Source organism: Camarhynchus parvulus, chromosome Z (assembly GCF_901933205.1).
Source record: "Camarhynchus parvulus chromosome Z, STF_HiC, whole genome shotgun sequence".
Taxonomy (NCBI): Eukaryota; Metazoa; Chordata; class Aves; order Passeriformes; family Thraupidae; genus Camarhynchus; species Camarhynchus parvulus.
In genome coordinates this window covers 35,908,493-35,921,846 of record NC_044601.1, presented here as the reverse complement: position 1 = coordinate 35,921,846, position 13,354 = coordinate 35,908,493, and the positions used below count along the sequence as shown (strand labels likewise).

Here is a 13,354-nt window from a genome sequence, read left to right as displayed (position 1 = left end):
CTACCACATTACTTTTCTACTATTTTTTCTACTATCACATGCTTCATTCATATTTCCAAGCAGCCTTTCTCTCTTTATGCGGTGTTCAAAAGTCTTTCACAAACACCTATCTCCCACTGATCCCACAGAGAGCTATATCCAGAAAAACCTTTCAGGAATGTGGAAGATTTCATCCTGCTGTATAAAGGTAAAGCACCCTTCCCATGTGCTGAATAACTAAATGGCACCAGATTTCTCTGCAAAGAGTTTTTATCTATTGCCCAAACTAGAATATTACAGAAAAATTAAAATTATCAAATCAATTTTTAAATGAAACAACGATACAAAGAATCCCATTTGAAAAAGAAATGCAAATGTTTTTCTTGTCTCCATAAGAAAGAATGCTACTATAAGAAATAACTCTTTCCTATTAATACCATGACATATGTGATCCTTACCTTCACAGGTATACTTTTGTCAAAATCAGGGAAATGAACAATCTTATTTAGTTTTGACACATACAAGATAAGTATAGTGGCTGTCATCTAAACAAAAAGAAAAAATGAGAAGTCATGCAAGAGCAAAATTGTAATGTATGAATGAAAAAACTGCTTCAAAGACAAAGTATTTATAAGAATTTGACAAATGCTAGGTTTTATGTATTTCTTTAAAAGAACAGCACAGAATGAAATTAACAAATTGAAATAATTTTGCTCTTATTGAAACAATTTTGCCATCTATTTACTTAAAAGTAAAATACACAAATATACTTTATTATCCTGAAGAAAATTAGTGGCATTCTGTGAAACAATGCATGCTGAGAAGGAGTTGAGAAAATAAAATAGGACACAATCCCAGATAAACCATGAAATTCTTACTCAGAGAATTGTTTAGTCTGCAGAACCACTCCCAAAACTTTTTTTTGGTAAGGCAAGATGGAGGTTGGGCATTGATCAATCTGTCGACAACATGAGGAAGAAATAATAAAGATGCAGACAGAATGAAGAAGAATATCTGAGCAATCATACATCACAGGTGTTAATGCTGCCCCAAGGATTCAAAACAAAGGGTCAAATTTTCCTAATACGAAAACACAGCAATCAACTATCTAGAGGATGAGGTGGAGTGAGGTTCTGCAGACTAAAGCATTATACCGCATCATATGTACTTTATATAGTGTTCAGAAAAATCTTGGAAGGATCTGTCAACAAAAAAATGGAAACGCCATTAAGTCTTTGATTCTGCAAAGACTCTTTTTCCTTTTTCTACAAAGAAAAAAGCCACATTAAGACATGAATTATTGCCACATTTTCAAACCTTTCACTGAAATATGGTCTATGATTCCTTGCGCAGTCTGGGTATGTAAAACTCACTATCACATCACAAAGTCTTCACAAGACATTTTACTCTCTCTAGCACCTAACAGCAGAGATGTCAGACTTGCGGTATCCTGTTTTCAATACTTCCTCGCTACCCCCTGCTGTGCAGCCTTGGCAGAAAGCAAATTCCCTATAAAATGTATTTGCCTAAATAACACTTGCTTCAAGGCTCAATCTTTATCAGTGATCCCTCTGCAGTGATACATTCTTCTTTATGGACCCAGTCCACAAGCATTTGAACTTTGGTTTTATCACAATGTCTCCTAACAACAAACATTTCTGCTGCCATACTCCAACTTATGGGCAAATAAAGCAAGAAAGAATCAAAATTTTGCACTGGTCCTACTGGAAAACTGCTGGGAAATGGGGAGAAATTTGTGAGGAAATTGATGGTTTGGCTACAAACAGGGGCAATACCTCTGCAGGTAGTCCACAAAGGCGCAAGGACCCTCACAGAACATATGCATACAGAATGTATGCATTTGCTAGAACAAAGCTGGATAGTTTTGAAGGCCAGATTCCTTAATTACTGAACTTTACAAGGAGAAATAAAGAGCATTCCAGTCTTTTACATGACTCTCTCCAGGCAGTAATTTTGACTCAAGCTCAAAGTTGCCTGTTTTCAATGAAAAAATTACTGTTCCTTAAAGTGTATCTAATCCAAAAGACAAGCAGTTCATTGTAACTGTGATTTTGCCCCCTAAAATCTACCTCTATTATCATTAGTTTAAATTAAAAAATAAGGAATACTTTTAGTATGCATTACTTGTGAACATACCTGTCCAATTCCAAGAAACATTGGTGATGGGAAGCTGAAAAGCATGAACAGATATTTAGTACTGAGGAACGGAAATAAATAATTAGGAAAAATAAAAAAGTTAAATTTTAAAACCAAATTCAACAATTAAACATGAGGATGACAGGCCTGTGTTTAAGAAGAGTTCAGGACTACACTTAATGTAGTAGAAATATTTTATTTCTGAAGCCCAAATGATACAGCCCATGTACAGTTGATCAATTCTGAACTGCTAGTTGTTTGGGGAATACTCATAAGTGAAGGTAACACACTTTGAGAACTCTTAATGCATCATTTCTTGAGTAGCTTCACATACACATTTTAAATCCTGAGATGGGATAGTAACTAAAACATCTTGCACTTACTCTAACATGGAAGCTTATCTCTACAATTCAAACATACTAGCAATATGTTTTTGTCAAAATCAAGTTCTTAGGTAAATGTTGTAGAAACATCTATTGTCTACAAAACCAGCTACATTCCTACTATAACCCTTCAGTTGGCTTTAGCTGAAAGCATGGATAGAGTCACAGAAAGGTTTAGGTTGCAAGGGACCTTAAAGATCATCTGGCTCCAAACGGTCTGCCATTAGCAGGGACACCTTCCACTACTCCATGTTGCTCAAACTTGTCTTGATGACTGGTCATCTCTAGGGATGGGGAGCCCACAGCCTCTCTGGACAACTTACTCCAGTGCCTCACCACTCCCACAGTAAGCAATTTCTTCCTAATATAAATCTAGACCTCCCCTCTTTCAGCTTAAGTCCACTTCCCTTTGTCCTATCACTACATGGCCTTCTCAAAAGTCCTTGAGCTCTTTCCTTTAGGTACTGGAAAGCCAAAATAAGGTCTTCCTGGAATCTTCTCCAGGCTGAACAACCCTGTCTCTCTCAGCCTGTCTTCACAGGAGAGGTGCTGCCATCGGGTGACCAGAGCCACTGTGATTAGTGGCCTGCTCTGGACTAGCTCCAACAGGTCCATGTCTTCTTCTGCGGGGTCCAAGACCTGGATGCATTATTACAGGTGGGGTCTCACCAGAGCAGGGGCACAGAATCCCCTTCCTTCCCCTGCTGTCCTCACCTCTTCTGATGCAGCCCAGGTGGTTGGGTTTCTGAGGTGCTGGTTCATATTCAGTTTCTTACCACAAACACCCCCAAGTCCTTCTCCCCAGGGCTAGTCTTGACCCTTCTCCATGCAGACTACGTTTGTGCCTAGGATTGCCTCAGTCCAGGTGCAGGACCTTGTACTTGACCTTGTTGAACTTCATGACGTTTGCAGAAGCTGCAGTTCTCCTACTTACTGTGGTGAGAAATGTACGTCTAATATTAACATAACTGAGATGGGAACAAAGCATTGACACAAGAAACAAACACGCTGACTCACAGCAAAAAGGCCATAAGAGCATTACAGTCCTAACACAGAGTTAGGAGCAATTGATAGCAAAAGAGATCAGGAAAACAGAAGTACTGGGGGCAGGAAAAACATAAAAAATAGCAGAACTTCCATTTATAATCATGTGACACTTAAACTGCCTTTTGTTTAGTATTTACAGCTCCCCCATATAAAGATGGAGAGTTTGTCCAGCTGTAGGACACAGATTTCTCCAGACATTTGTGATTTGCAGAGGCCTAAATATTTCCAGCTGTAAGGTCTTAATACAAAACTTAGGCTTACTGATGGACATACTGTACTCGATTATCTCACACAGATGTGCTAGATGTATGCCAGGGACTTTCAGGGAGCTGCAGTCCGTAGGATAAAAACCACTATAAAATAAAATCTCAACTTGCACCATGTAGAATTTATGAGACATATTAAATACAGCTGCTATATGTTTCTAACTGAATGTTAGAAAATTACATTTGGCTTTTTAACTTTCTTCTCATTTTGGTTTTTCTTTTTCTTATTTTGATTCGAGATGAGCTAAACCATAGCAAAAACAAAGCAAAGATTTTAAGTAAAACATGTTAATGGTGACAAAAACAGCAGTCACAGGACAATACAGAATCATAGAATATCCTGAGTCAGAAGAGACTAACAAGGATGATCGAAGTCCAACAAGTATACACATCTAGATGGGAAAAGTATGACTTGGAGATGAATGCCCAAGTTCCAATTTCCCTCAGCTGCAAGACTAAGAGTAAAATGCAGTGTAAGAGGTGTGCAGTTAATGCTCTTGCTTTACACAGTGGTAGAAGATGCTAATTATCACCAGGATTCCATATGGGAATTAGCGCCATCAAGTCAAGGACAGAATCTCTCAGTGTTTTTATGATCAAGCCATTTTACGAGGTTCACTTTTCGTTTTTGGCCACCTCAGAAAAGAAAGATGCTGGAAGGAAGATACTGTTCGGCAGGAACAGTTAGAGGATAGGCTGTTTCCCTCACGGGTGTCTCAGGTAGTGCGATCCTCTGGGAATAGCGAAAAGACCCGCACGAAAAGACGGGTGTAGCCGGAACTGTGCCTGCCGTCGGGCGGTGCTGCAGAACCGGTACATAGTGGGCACGGGTGGGGCCTCAGATTGGAGAAACCGGCCCTGCTTCCAGCACATTACCCACCAGCTGGCTGCTCGGGATCCCGAGCTGCACGGACGCCCGAGGGTCACGCCACCGGGAAAGGGAATAGGAGTCGGAAGGCTTCTCCGCCGGGCAGGGACAGAGCCCGACATCGCCCGGCACCGGCCGTACCAGGACCCGCGGGTGGGGGCCGCGCGCTCCGCCCCGGCGCTCACCTGTAGGCGCTGAGGAGCGCCTTGTTGACCAGCACGGTGAGGAAAGAGCACGTCCCGTAGAAGAGCGCCGAGAGCACCCTGGGAACTGTCGGGGAAGCGGCGGCGGCGTCCGTCTCCTCCCCCGCGGCCTGCCCGGCGCTCATGGCGGCGACGGGCGGCGGCGAGAAGGGCCGCACCGCGGGCTTGCACCAGGGTGGCCGTGGGGCCGCCGCTCCTCCTCCTGCTCCCCGGCCCGTCCCCAGACGGCGGCGGCGGCCCCCGGTCCGGGCGCGGCGGCCCCGCGGGCGGGTCTGGAGCGGCGCCGCGCCTCACCTCGCCTGCCGGGGCGCTGCCGCCGCCAGGGCCGGGGGCGCCCCGCCAGAGCGGCCCGCGGGGCTGGGCGGCGGCGGGGCGGGCACTGCGCGGGGCCTCGGGCGGGCCGGGGCCGCGGCAGCCCGGTCCCCAGAGCGGCCGGCCGTGCTGTTAAACCAGGCCGGCGGCAAAGCGGGGCCTCTGGGGCCGGCCCGCGGAAGGGAGAGGGCCGAACCCCGCGGGGACACTGCTGCAGCCAGCCCTCAGCATCCCCAGAGCTCGGCTTGGGCTTCGCACGAAGGGACGGATTCTCACAAGTTCCTGAAACTAAAAAAACAATTTGCCTCGGGTGGTTTAATTTGTGTCAAATTTCAAGGGACAGGGAAAATAAACACCTTAAACCTTCTCTGCAACAAGTCGGGCTGTCAGAAACGAGGAAGAGGCTGAGTATTTAATAATTACCAAACAGCACACATTAAACCTGAAAATTAAATCAAGTTTTTATTCAAAGCATCTATTAGAATGACAGCACATCAACTCTTCTGCTTTTAATTCATGCCAAACTACAACTTAAATCTTTCAAAGAGCCAAACAATTTCTTGTATGTAATCATCTAATAAAACAAAAAGCAGTCTTCCACATCCCATCTTTGCTTTTTTAACTTGGTATTTTACCCTAAACTTGTCATGATTAAAAACTGCTTCAGCTGTCTGAATTTTCTCTATGGTGAAGTACAATCCAGTGTACTTGTCATACTTCAAAGACCTGAGGAAATATGCTGGCTGACTGAAAAAAGAAAATTAAAAACATCAAACCCAACAACAACAACAAAAAAACCCACCAAACAATCCACAACCAATCGTGATGAAGTAATATTCCAGTCTGTAAGTGGCTGGTAATTACAGTCTTCTGCCCTGTGAAACACTACTCGGGAGCAATTATGAGTTAAGATTCAGAATTACAACAGATGTATGTTCAGGGCTCATTTTGGGATCAGACTATTCACATGAAGCCAGATGAACAGTCAGAAGCACTTAATATTTTTTAGAAACCCAAAACCTACATACATGAATGAATTACCAGTTTTACCTAGGCAAAGAAGCCTTGTATGACTAGTGTTTCCTATTTTTTTCAGACAATGAAGCAGAAGTTAAACCGTGTCACTGGTGCAAAATTATTTACAATCAATGAAAGACACTTTTTTTTTTTAAATTATTCAATTACTTTTTAGTTAAGTGCATCAACACAGGATTTAAACAAACTGGGTTAATGAGATTTTCAACCACAAAAGGTTATCAGAGAACATACTTCAACAGCTGCAGTTTCTGATGTAAAACCACTCTACTTTTCTGGTACAGCTGTATGCATCTGGTCAGCCTACAACAAGTGATTGACAAAATGTTTTCTTCCTTTTCAGTTCAAGTGAGAGGGAAAGAGACTTCCCTTCTCATCTGAATTTCCTGACTCCAACGAGAGGAAGAAGTTAAAGCAAGCAGGTCAGTGAATACACATTATTAATATCCCCTTTAGCAGTAGCTTAACAACAACAACAACCAACAACAAAACCACACACAAAAAGTCCATTCTGAAAACAAAGTTTTGTTAGCATATTAGGAATCTCTGGCTGCCTTCAAAGCAAAATATGGTAAAAGATCACCATGACACAATGCTACTGAAAGTACATAACATTCACAAAGTGACAAGATACCCTGTTAAACATTTTATATCAGCATCTGAGTACTAGGCAGCATTCTGCAACTTCATTTATTTGGGAAATATATGAAATCAAACTGTTAACACACTTGTAACTACCTCTGGAAGCCTATTTTCTATTTGTATAGTGAATACTTTTCTGCAGTGTTTACTTTATAGCTGTGCTATGGTTAGTGAACAAAAAATTGGCATGTTATGCTGGAGTAAAGCAGTAAGGTGGCTTTATGCACAGTAAGTATGGAGGCTTCTATTTGCTAATCATTATAAAAGCAATGCTTTAAAACTTAGTGTTTGCTAATAGAAGACCTAGAATAGTTTACTACAAATTCATACCACCCTGTAAATAACCCCTTTATTAACAAAATCAAGTGCCAAATCACTACAGGGCCCAAAAACCTGAAAAAATATTACCAGTTCTTTACCTTTTTCTAGACTTTGCAAGACTAATCATTTTCAGATAAAACAATGTGCAAAACTTCCCAACTACACATGTTAGGAATAACAAGTGCTACCAAGAGATTCTGCTGAAATCAAATCAAAAAAATATGAAGCAGCAAAGTCAAGCCTCATACCTTGGGCAGTCACAGTGAAGGTATTCCCTGCATGAAGAATTTTCTTTCCCTGTACAAGTTGAGATAACTAACCTCTGCCCTTTGCCTTGGAGATGCTAGGTATAGATATACTGACATTAGAAAAACATGGTTTCATTGCTGTTTAACAATATCCCCAGACTCATCACTTTGCTAGATAGTCAGATAAATACTTTTTTGTCAGCCTTCTTTGGCCACATGTACCATCCTGCTAATCGTGAACACTTTGTTCAGAAAGTGTTTCCTGTGAAATCTGCTTCAGATAAATGAGTTAACCTTGCAAAATCTAGCTTCCCATGACACATAAATTTATCAACCCTGCCTTATGCAGTCCCATATTTACAAAATACTTAAAATTTTACATCCGTCTTCTACCCTATCAAAAGTGCAATTCTCTCACCCCATGTTATGGGGCAACAACATTCTTCATAATTTCTACAGAATAGCAGCCTATTACAAGCAAATAAGGTGCTTAGCTTATGCTTGGGATCTAACTGGTTAAGTAACACCAGAAAGTACATTTTTTTATAGGCAGAGACTGCTCCTCCTATCTACTGTCGCAGGGGTGCCACAGCTAAGTTTGCCAGCTCAATGAGCGCCAGCGCGCCATGCATGCGTTCACGCTGCTCCTGGAGGCGACGGTGGCAGGCAGCTGAATGAGCGCTGTTTTTCTCTTCATCGTCCTCTTCATCAGACTGAAGATACTCCATTGGGTCCTGCTGTTCCTGATCTGTTTTCTGGATTGCTTTGGTCTTCAAAGCAGGAGCACGCTGCTCTCTAGTCTCCCAGTACCTATAACATCAAACGTGAGGAATTCTTGTGAAATACATACAAACGACTCGCACACCAACAATTCAAAATGGGCAAAAACTTCCCAAGCTTGCATCCAACTGGGTATTGCACTTGGCTTTACCTTTCAGCCCTTATATGGCAGTATTTAAGCTGTCAGAAAACTTCTTTACTCAGTATTTCATATGTGAAGTGCCCAAGTGAACATTGTGACAGATTTCTTGTCTCCATGGTGTTCTCAGCAGGCATTTCTTCCTAGACATACAGTACCCCTCATACAAATGCAAATTCAGCAAAACTGCAGCACTAGCTAATAAAGTATTAGCAGGTGTTGATCAAGCAAAAAAAAGTATTTAAGCAGAGAGCAAACACAAACCAAAACCAAACTGTAAGAAAAAAGTCTCAAGAACTTTGTCTTGACCAGGAGTTCATAATTCTTTAAGGAGAGGCAAGGCTGTGCTGATGTGTACTGGAAGAACATCTAGTCTTGCTTTCTTGGGGTTTAACTATCCCAAAGAATGAATGCTATGTCAGACCACTCTTTTAAGTATTTTGAGAAAGATGAGGAAACTTACTTCGCTAGCCACTCGGCCACAGCTTTATTGTCAGCTGTCTCCTTCTTACTCAGCCTGTCTGTGAGCTCTTCCCTCTTCAGTCGGGCATAGGGATGTTTGGGACAATGACGGTTTGCATGTGTGAATCTGCTTAAACAGCCTTAAAAAAACACAGAGTGACAATAAAGAACGTGTTACAGAAAGCAGCCAACCAAAGAAAGTGTAGCATCTGTGGGATGGAAATGCCACTGAATCCACCCTTCCCCATTCACAAAAACCCTAGGTTTTGTTGAAAACCAAAGGCTCTAGGTTCGTAACATGCCCCATTATTTTATATATTAGTATCCACTGACAGAGAAGGTATGCAATCCTTAGATACATGCAGAATTAGGCAGATTCTGCAGGGCTCTTCCCTTCCCTAAAAGTTCCACCAAATTTAAACTCCAAAGCTTTTGCTATGTGAACATGCATACATTTCCAATACTAGTCTGACCCCAGAAAACTGCAAATCGTTCTCTGATGACTTACCATTCTCTGAGCAGACAAAAGGCTTCTCTCCTGTGTGGAGACGCTGGTGAGTTTTGAGCTGCCCACTCTGTACAAAGGCTTTCCCACAATCTGGGTAATCACATAAATAAGGCCTTTCACCTAAAGTAGTAACAGAAGAGATTTATGAAAGATGACTAGAAGTGTCATAGTAGTCAGTAGTGGTCCCTGGCTTCAGAAACTTGCATCTACTTAAAAAATCCTGGTGTACTTAGAAGTGCATGCTCTATGCTACTGACAATACACTTATTTCCGAAGAGAAAAAAAATTGTACTTTTCCTTGTCATATTTCCTGATTTAAGACTCCTAGATAGCACTACATAGGTTTTGTGAAACTGTCCAGATATAAAGCAATGTTGTATTGCATCTGGTGTTCCCTCCCATACCTGGTTCGGTGGCTGTCCCACGGGTGGTCCCCCCCCCATTGGCATCCCATTGGCTACGGTCCTCTTTCCCCGCCCCCTCTCCCCTGGACAAAACCCTGCAGCGGGCTGAATGCGCCCTCTTTCTTTACCTGGGTGGCTGCACCACCTGATGTCCTGTCTCAAGCTAATAAACGGATACCTACACCCACGTGGAGAAAGAGCGCTCCTTGTCTTTTGTCCTTCGTCTATGCTGGTTCCGTGCTGGGCTTGGATTCGTGCTGGCCGGATTGGATTCATATAAGCCCAGAAACCCACAGAACACAGCAAAGAAATATGGACAAGTAATTGGACAAGTAATGTAATTCAGGTTGTAACCAGAAGCATCTTATCCTTACCATAGCCTGAACTAGGGTAAAATAACCTGAGGTCAACATCACTACAAGGTTATAGAAATATCTCATTAGGAGAAATAGCTAATGTTTAAGAAAAGCTATAATGATGAAGGCTGCATGAGAAACTTATTCCAGATTTAGGTTTTCTTAAATCAGTCATCAAGGAAGAGTTCCCCATGCAAACTGCAGCCAGGAGAACAAAGGTAGCAGTTGTCTTCTTCCTCAAGTGGACCTGACTGCACACACTACACAAAGGTATCCCATGCCACCGCCCTCAGGAAGGCAACAAAATGAGGGTGAGTCTGGCTCACTAATTCAGAGGAATGACAGGGTCAGCTCCACTCAGTTAAGTAGTTTTTACAAGTTCAACACATTGTAGGACCAAGTGAAGTAACTTATTTTGACCAAAAAATGAGGAATGCTGCTGTTTAATATCATTATTTAGATTAGTCATAGTGACCTAAGTCAGAAGGAGATGGTGATAGCCAAGGCTTTTGTGGGATTTTGTTTGGTTGGTTTGAGAGGAGTGCTGGTGGTTGTGTCTGTATTGTGAGCTACATTTTTTCATGTTTTATGGCAAACAGTGTTCTGTTGAAGAAATAAAATGTATTTGCTTGGTTTAAAAAAAACCCAAACAGCACCTTCAGTTTCAGTTCAGCTGAGTATTGAGTGAGCTCATCGTACATTTAAACTCAACTGCAAATCACCTTCTAAATACAGTTCAGTAAATTAGCATGATCTCCTCCACTCCAGAAAATTAATTTTAGGTGGTGGGAAAAAACAACTGGCTGGTGATTTTAAGCATGTGGACTCTTCTCTCAATATTTAAGCACACTTCCTAGGATGTGACAATCCTGAAGTTGCCACTTTTTAAGTTACTCTAACCTCTTACAGCAAAACTTCGATTGTGATGTGAAAAATACATCAGCAAGGAAGAAACAAATCACAAAGAGGCAATCAGGATACAAAATGCTACCACTCAAGTACAGAGTACCAAGCCCAAGACTACAGTCTTTCTTAAAAAGTGAGTCTGTGACAGATAAAATGTTTACCCAATTTGGCTATACTATTATAGCCCAAATTGCTGCTACACTTCCCCACTATGGTTACAAAGACTTTGATTGACTAAAAAGCACTGGGAGCAAACTATGGTTAATTTAGCAGTTACAATAAAATCGTAACAGGTCAAGTTTTTTGGGGTTCCTTTATGTTGGTTTGGGGGGATTTAATTCCTTCGTTTGTGCTTCCTAAGTGGCTCTCCCAGCTATTCACACCTTCCTTTTACTCACCAGTGTGAGTTCGTTTATGGGCTTGCAGTGACTTCTCTCGTGGAAAGACCCTGTTGCAAATATTGCAGCGTATCCTGCTGGAAGAGTGCTCTCCTTCACTGATCAGGTCTCGGACAGTGTCTGCTCTTGGACGGCCACGTCTGATTCCATCCTGGGTGTAAATAATGAGGCAACTAAACTCAGGCATTTCCTCCCCCCTGCAGTTTGACCAACTGGCACAGCATCCCCTGGAGTGAAGGCATCACCAAGGATGGTGCTGTGACAGCACAGAGCCACACCAGACTGTGTCCAGCCCATTCCTAAGGGCCTGGTGCAGGAGGGGAGATGACAAGCACCGGGGGAAACTGACAACAGGATCACAGAATGGGTCAGGCTGAAAGGGACCACAGCGGGTCATCTGCTCCAACCTCCCTGCTCAAACAGTCATTCTAGGGCACATGGCACAGGATTGTCTCTAGGCAGCTCTTGAGTATCTCCAGGGTCAGAGACTCCAAAACCTCTCTGGGCAACCTGTGCCATGCTCGGTCGCCAACACACAAAGAAATTCCTCTTCATATTGAGGTGGAACTTCCTGTGTATCAGTTTTTGCCTACTGCCTTTTTTTCCTCCAGCTTGTTACAAGCAAATCCTAGCTCCATCCTCTTGGCACCCTTGTAAGATACTCATATCCATTATTAAAGTCATCTCAGTCGTCTCTTCTTGAGGCTGAACAGGTACAGCTCTTTCAGCCCTTCCTCATAAAATAAATGATCCGGTTCCTGAATAATCTTTGTTGTCCTACATTGAACCCACTCCAGGAGCTCCATGCCTCTCTTGTACTGAGGAGCCCAGAACGGGACAAACCGCTCCAGACGCGAGGAGAGAGAAGACAAGATTTTTTTTCGGCGGCGAGGGTGGGTTTTTTATGTTTATTTTTTACTTTTTAAAAGAAGGAGGACAGGCAGCCGCCCCGTCCCCCGCTCTTCCCCGCAGCGCGCGCGCAGTTGCCGGAAGTGACTTCACTTTAAATGCCCGGGCGGAAGCGCGGGAGGGGCGCGCGCCGCGGAGTCACTCTGCAAGCGCGCGGCCCGCCCGCCCCCGCCCGGCGCGCACTCACCTTCAGGTGCCGGTGCCGCCCGCCGCTCCCCGGGCTCCCCGCCTTCTCCTCGTCCCCGCCGGGGACTCTGCTCGCTCCCCCGCGGGGCGGCGGCAGGGCTGACGGGCCGGCGGTGCTGTCGCCGCCGCCGGGGCTGAGGGTCACGTTGTGCGCGTTCTCGCCCCAGCGCCACGGGTAGACCATGAAGTCGCTGAAGCCAGGGCTGGTGGGGACGGGCGGGACGGGCATCGGCTCCTCGGCCCCGCTCCCCGCCGAGGAGGGCTTGATCGGGGTGGTTTTGATAACGGAAACCAGGACGCGCTTCGGGGAGTCCTGGCAAAAAATCACCGAGGGGGGGGCGGGCGGGAGCCGCTCCGCCATCGCCGAACCCTCGCGGGCAGCGGCGAAGGGAGAGAAAGAGAGCGAAAGGAGGGCGCTCCGCGGCGGCACGGCCCCGCAGTCCGCGCCCGTGTCCCGGAATGGGCCGGGCAGCTGCACGTAGGTCCCGCGGCCGTCGCCACCTGTCGCCGCCCGGGCTCGCCTCAGCCGCTCATCACTGAGGACGGCGGCTCCCTGTGGTCTCGGCGGCTTGCCCTCCGCAACCCTCCGCCTCCGCGGCCACCCCCGAGCAGGTCCGCCAAGTCAGCGGCGGCCCCCGGCCATGGCAGCAGCCGGAGCGAAGCAGTCACAGCGTCCCCGCACCTTTCCGAAGCGAAGCCGGCCCCGCTGGCAGCCCCGGTCCCGGCGATGCCCGAGGAGGAGCCGCCGCCGCCGCCGCGATACCTCCGCGCCCGCAGCCCGGGCCGAGCCCCAGGTTTTCCCGCGTTACGTTTCGCGCCCGAGCGCAGCCAATCACCCAACCCGG

The 13,354-nt window shown here is 44.9% G+C and overlaps 2 protein-coding genes and 1 long non-coding RNA gene across 3 annotated transcripts in view; 1 reads left to right on the top strand and 2 right to left on the bottom strand.

Moving 5' to 3' along the window:
• Positions 1–5,128, bottom strand: part of SLC35D2 (solute carrier family 35 member D2) — a 25,100-nt gene extending 19,972 nt beyond the window's left edge. Inside the window, exons 1-3 of the mRNA XM_030968561.1 lie at positions 4,886–5,128; positions 2,137–2,170; positions 438–524 (exon numbers count right to left, since the gene is read on the bottom strand). Of these exons, the coding sequence (XP_030824421.1) occupies positions 438–524; positions 2,137–2,170; positions 4,886–5,028 (264 nt within the window). The 5' untranslated portion in view covers positions 5,029–5,128. The remainder of the gene's footprint in view (positions 1–437; positions 525–2,136; positions 2,171–4,885) is intronic.
• Positions 4,468–10,758, top strand: LOC115915265. Its single transcript, XR_004061495.1, has 3 exons — positions 4,468–4,921; positions 6,594–6,672; positions 8,011–10,758. It is a non-coding gene; the product is annotated as an uncharacterized LOC115915265 (long non-coding RNA).
• Positions 5,659–13,354, bottom strand: ZNF367 (zinc finger protein 367). Its single transcript, XM_030968560.1, has 5 exons — positions 12,511–13,354; positions 11,415–11,565; positions 9,351–9,470; positions 8,844–8,982; positions 5,659–8,271 (listed from the first exon to the last, which is right to left on the bottom strand). Exons 1-5 carry the CDS (start codon positions 12,868–12,870, stop codon positions 8,031–8,033), a joined length of 1,011 nt encoding a protein of 336 aa, XP_030824420.1. The 5' UTR covers positions 12,871–13,354; the 3' UTR covers positions 5,659–8,030.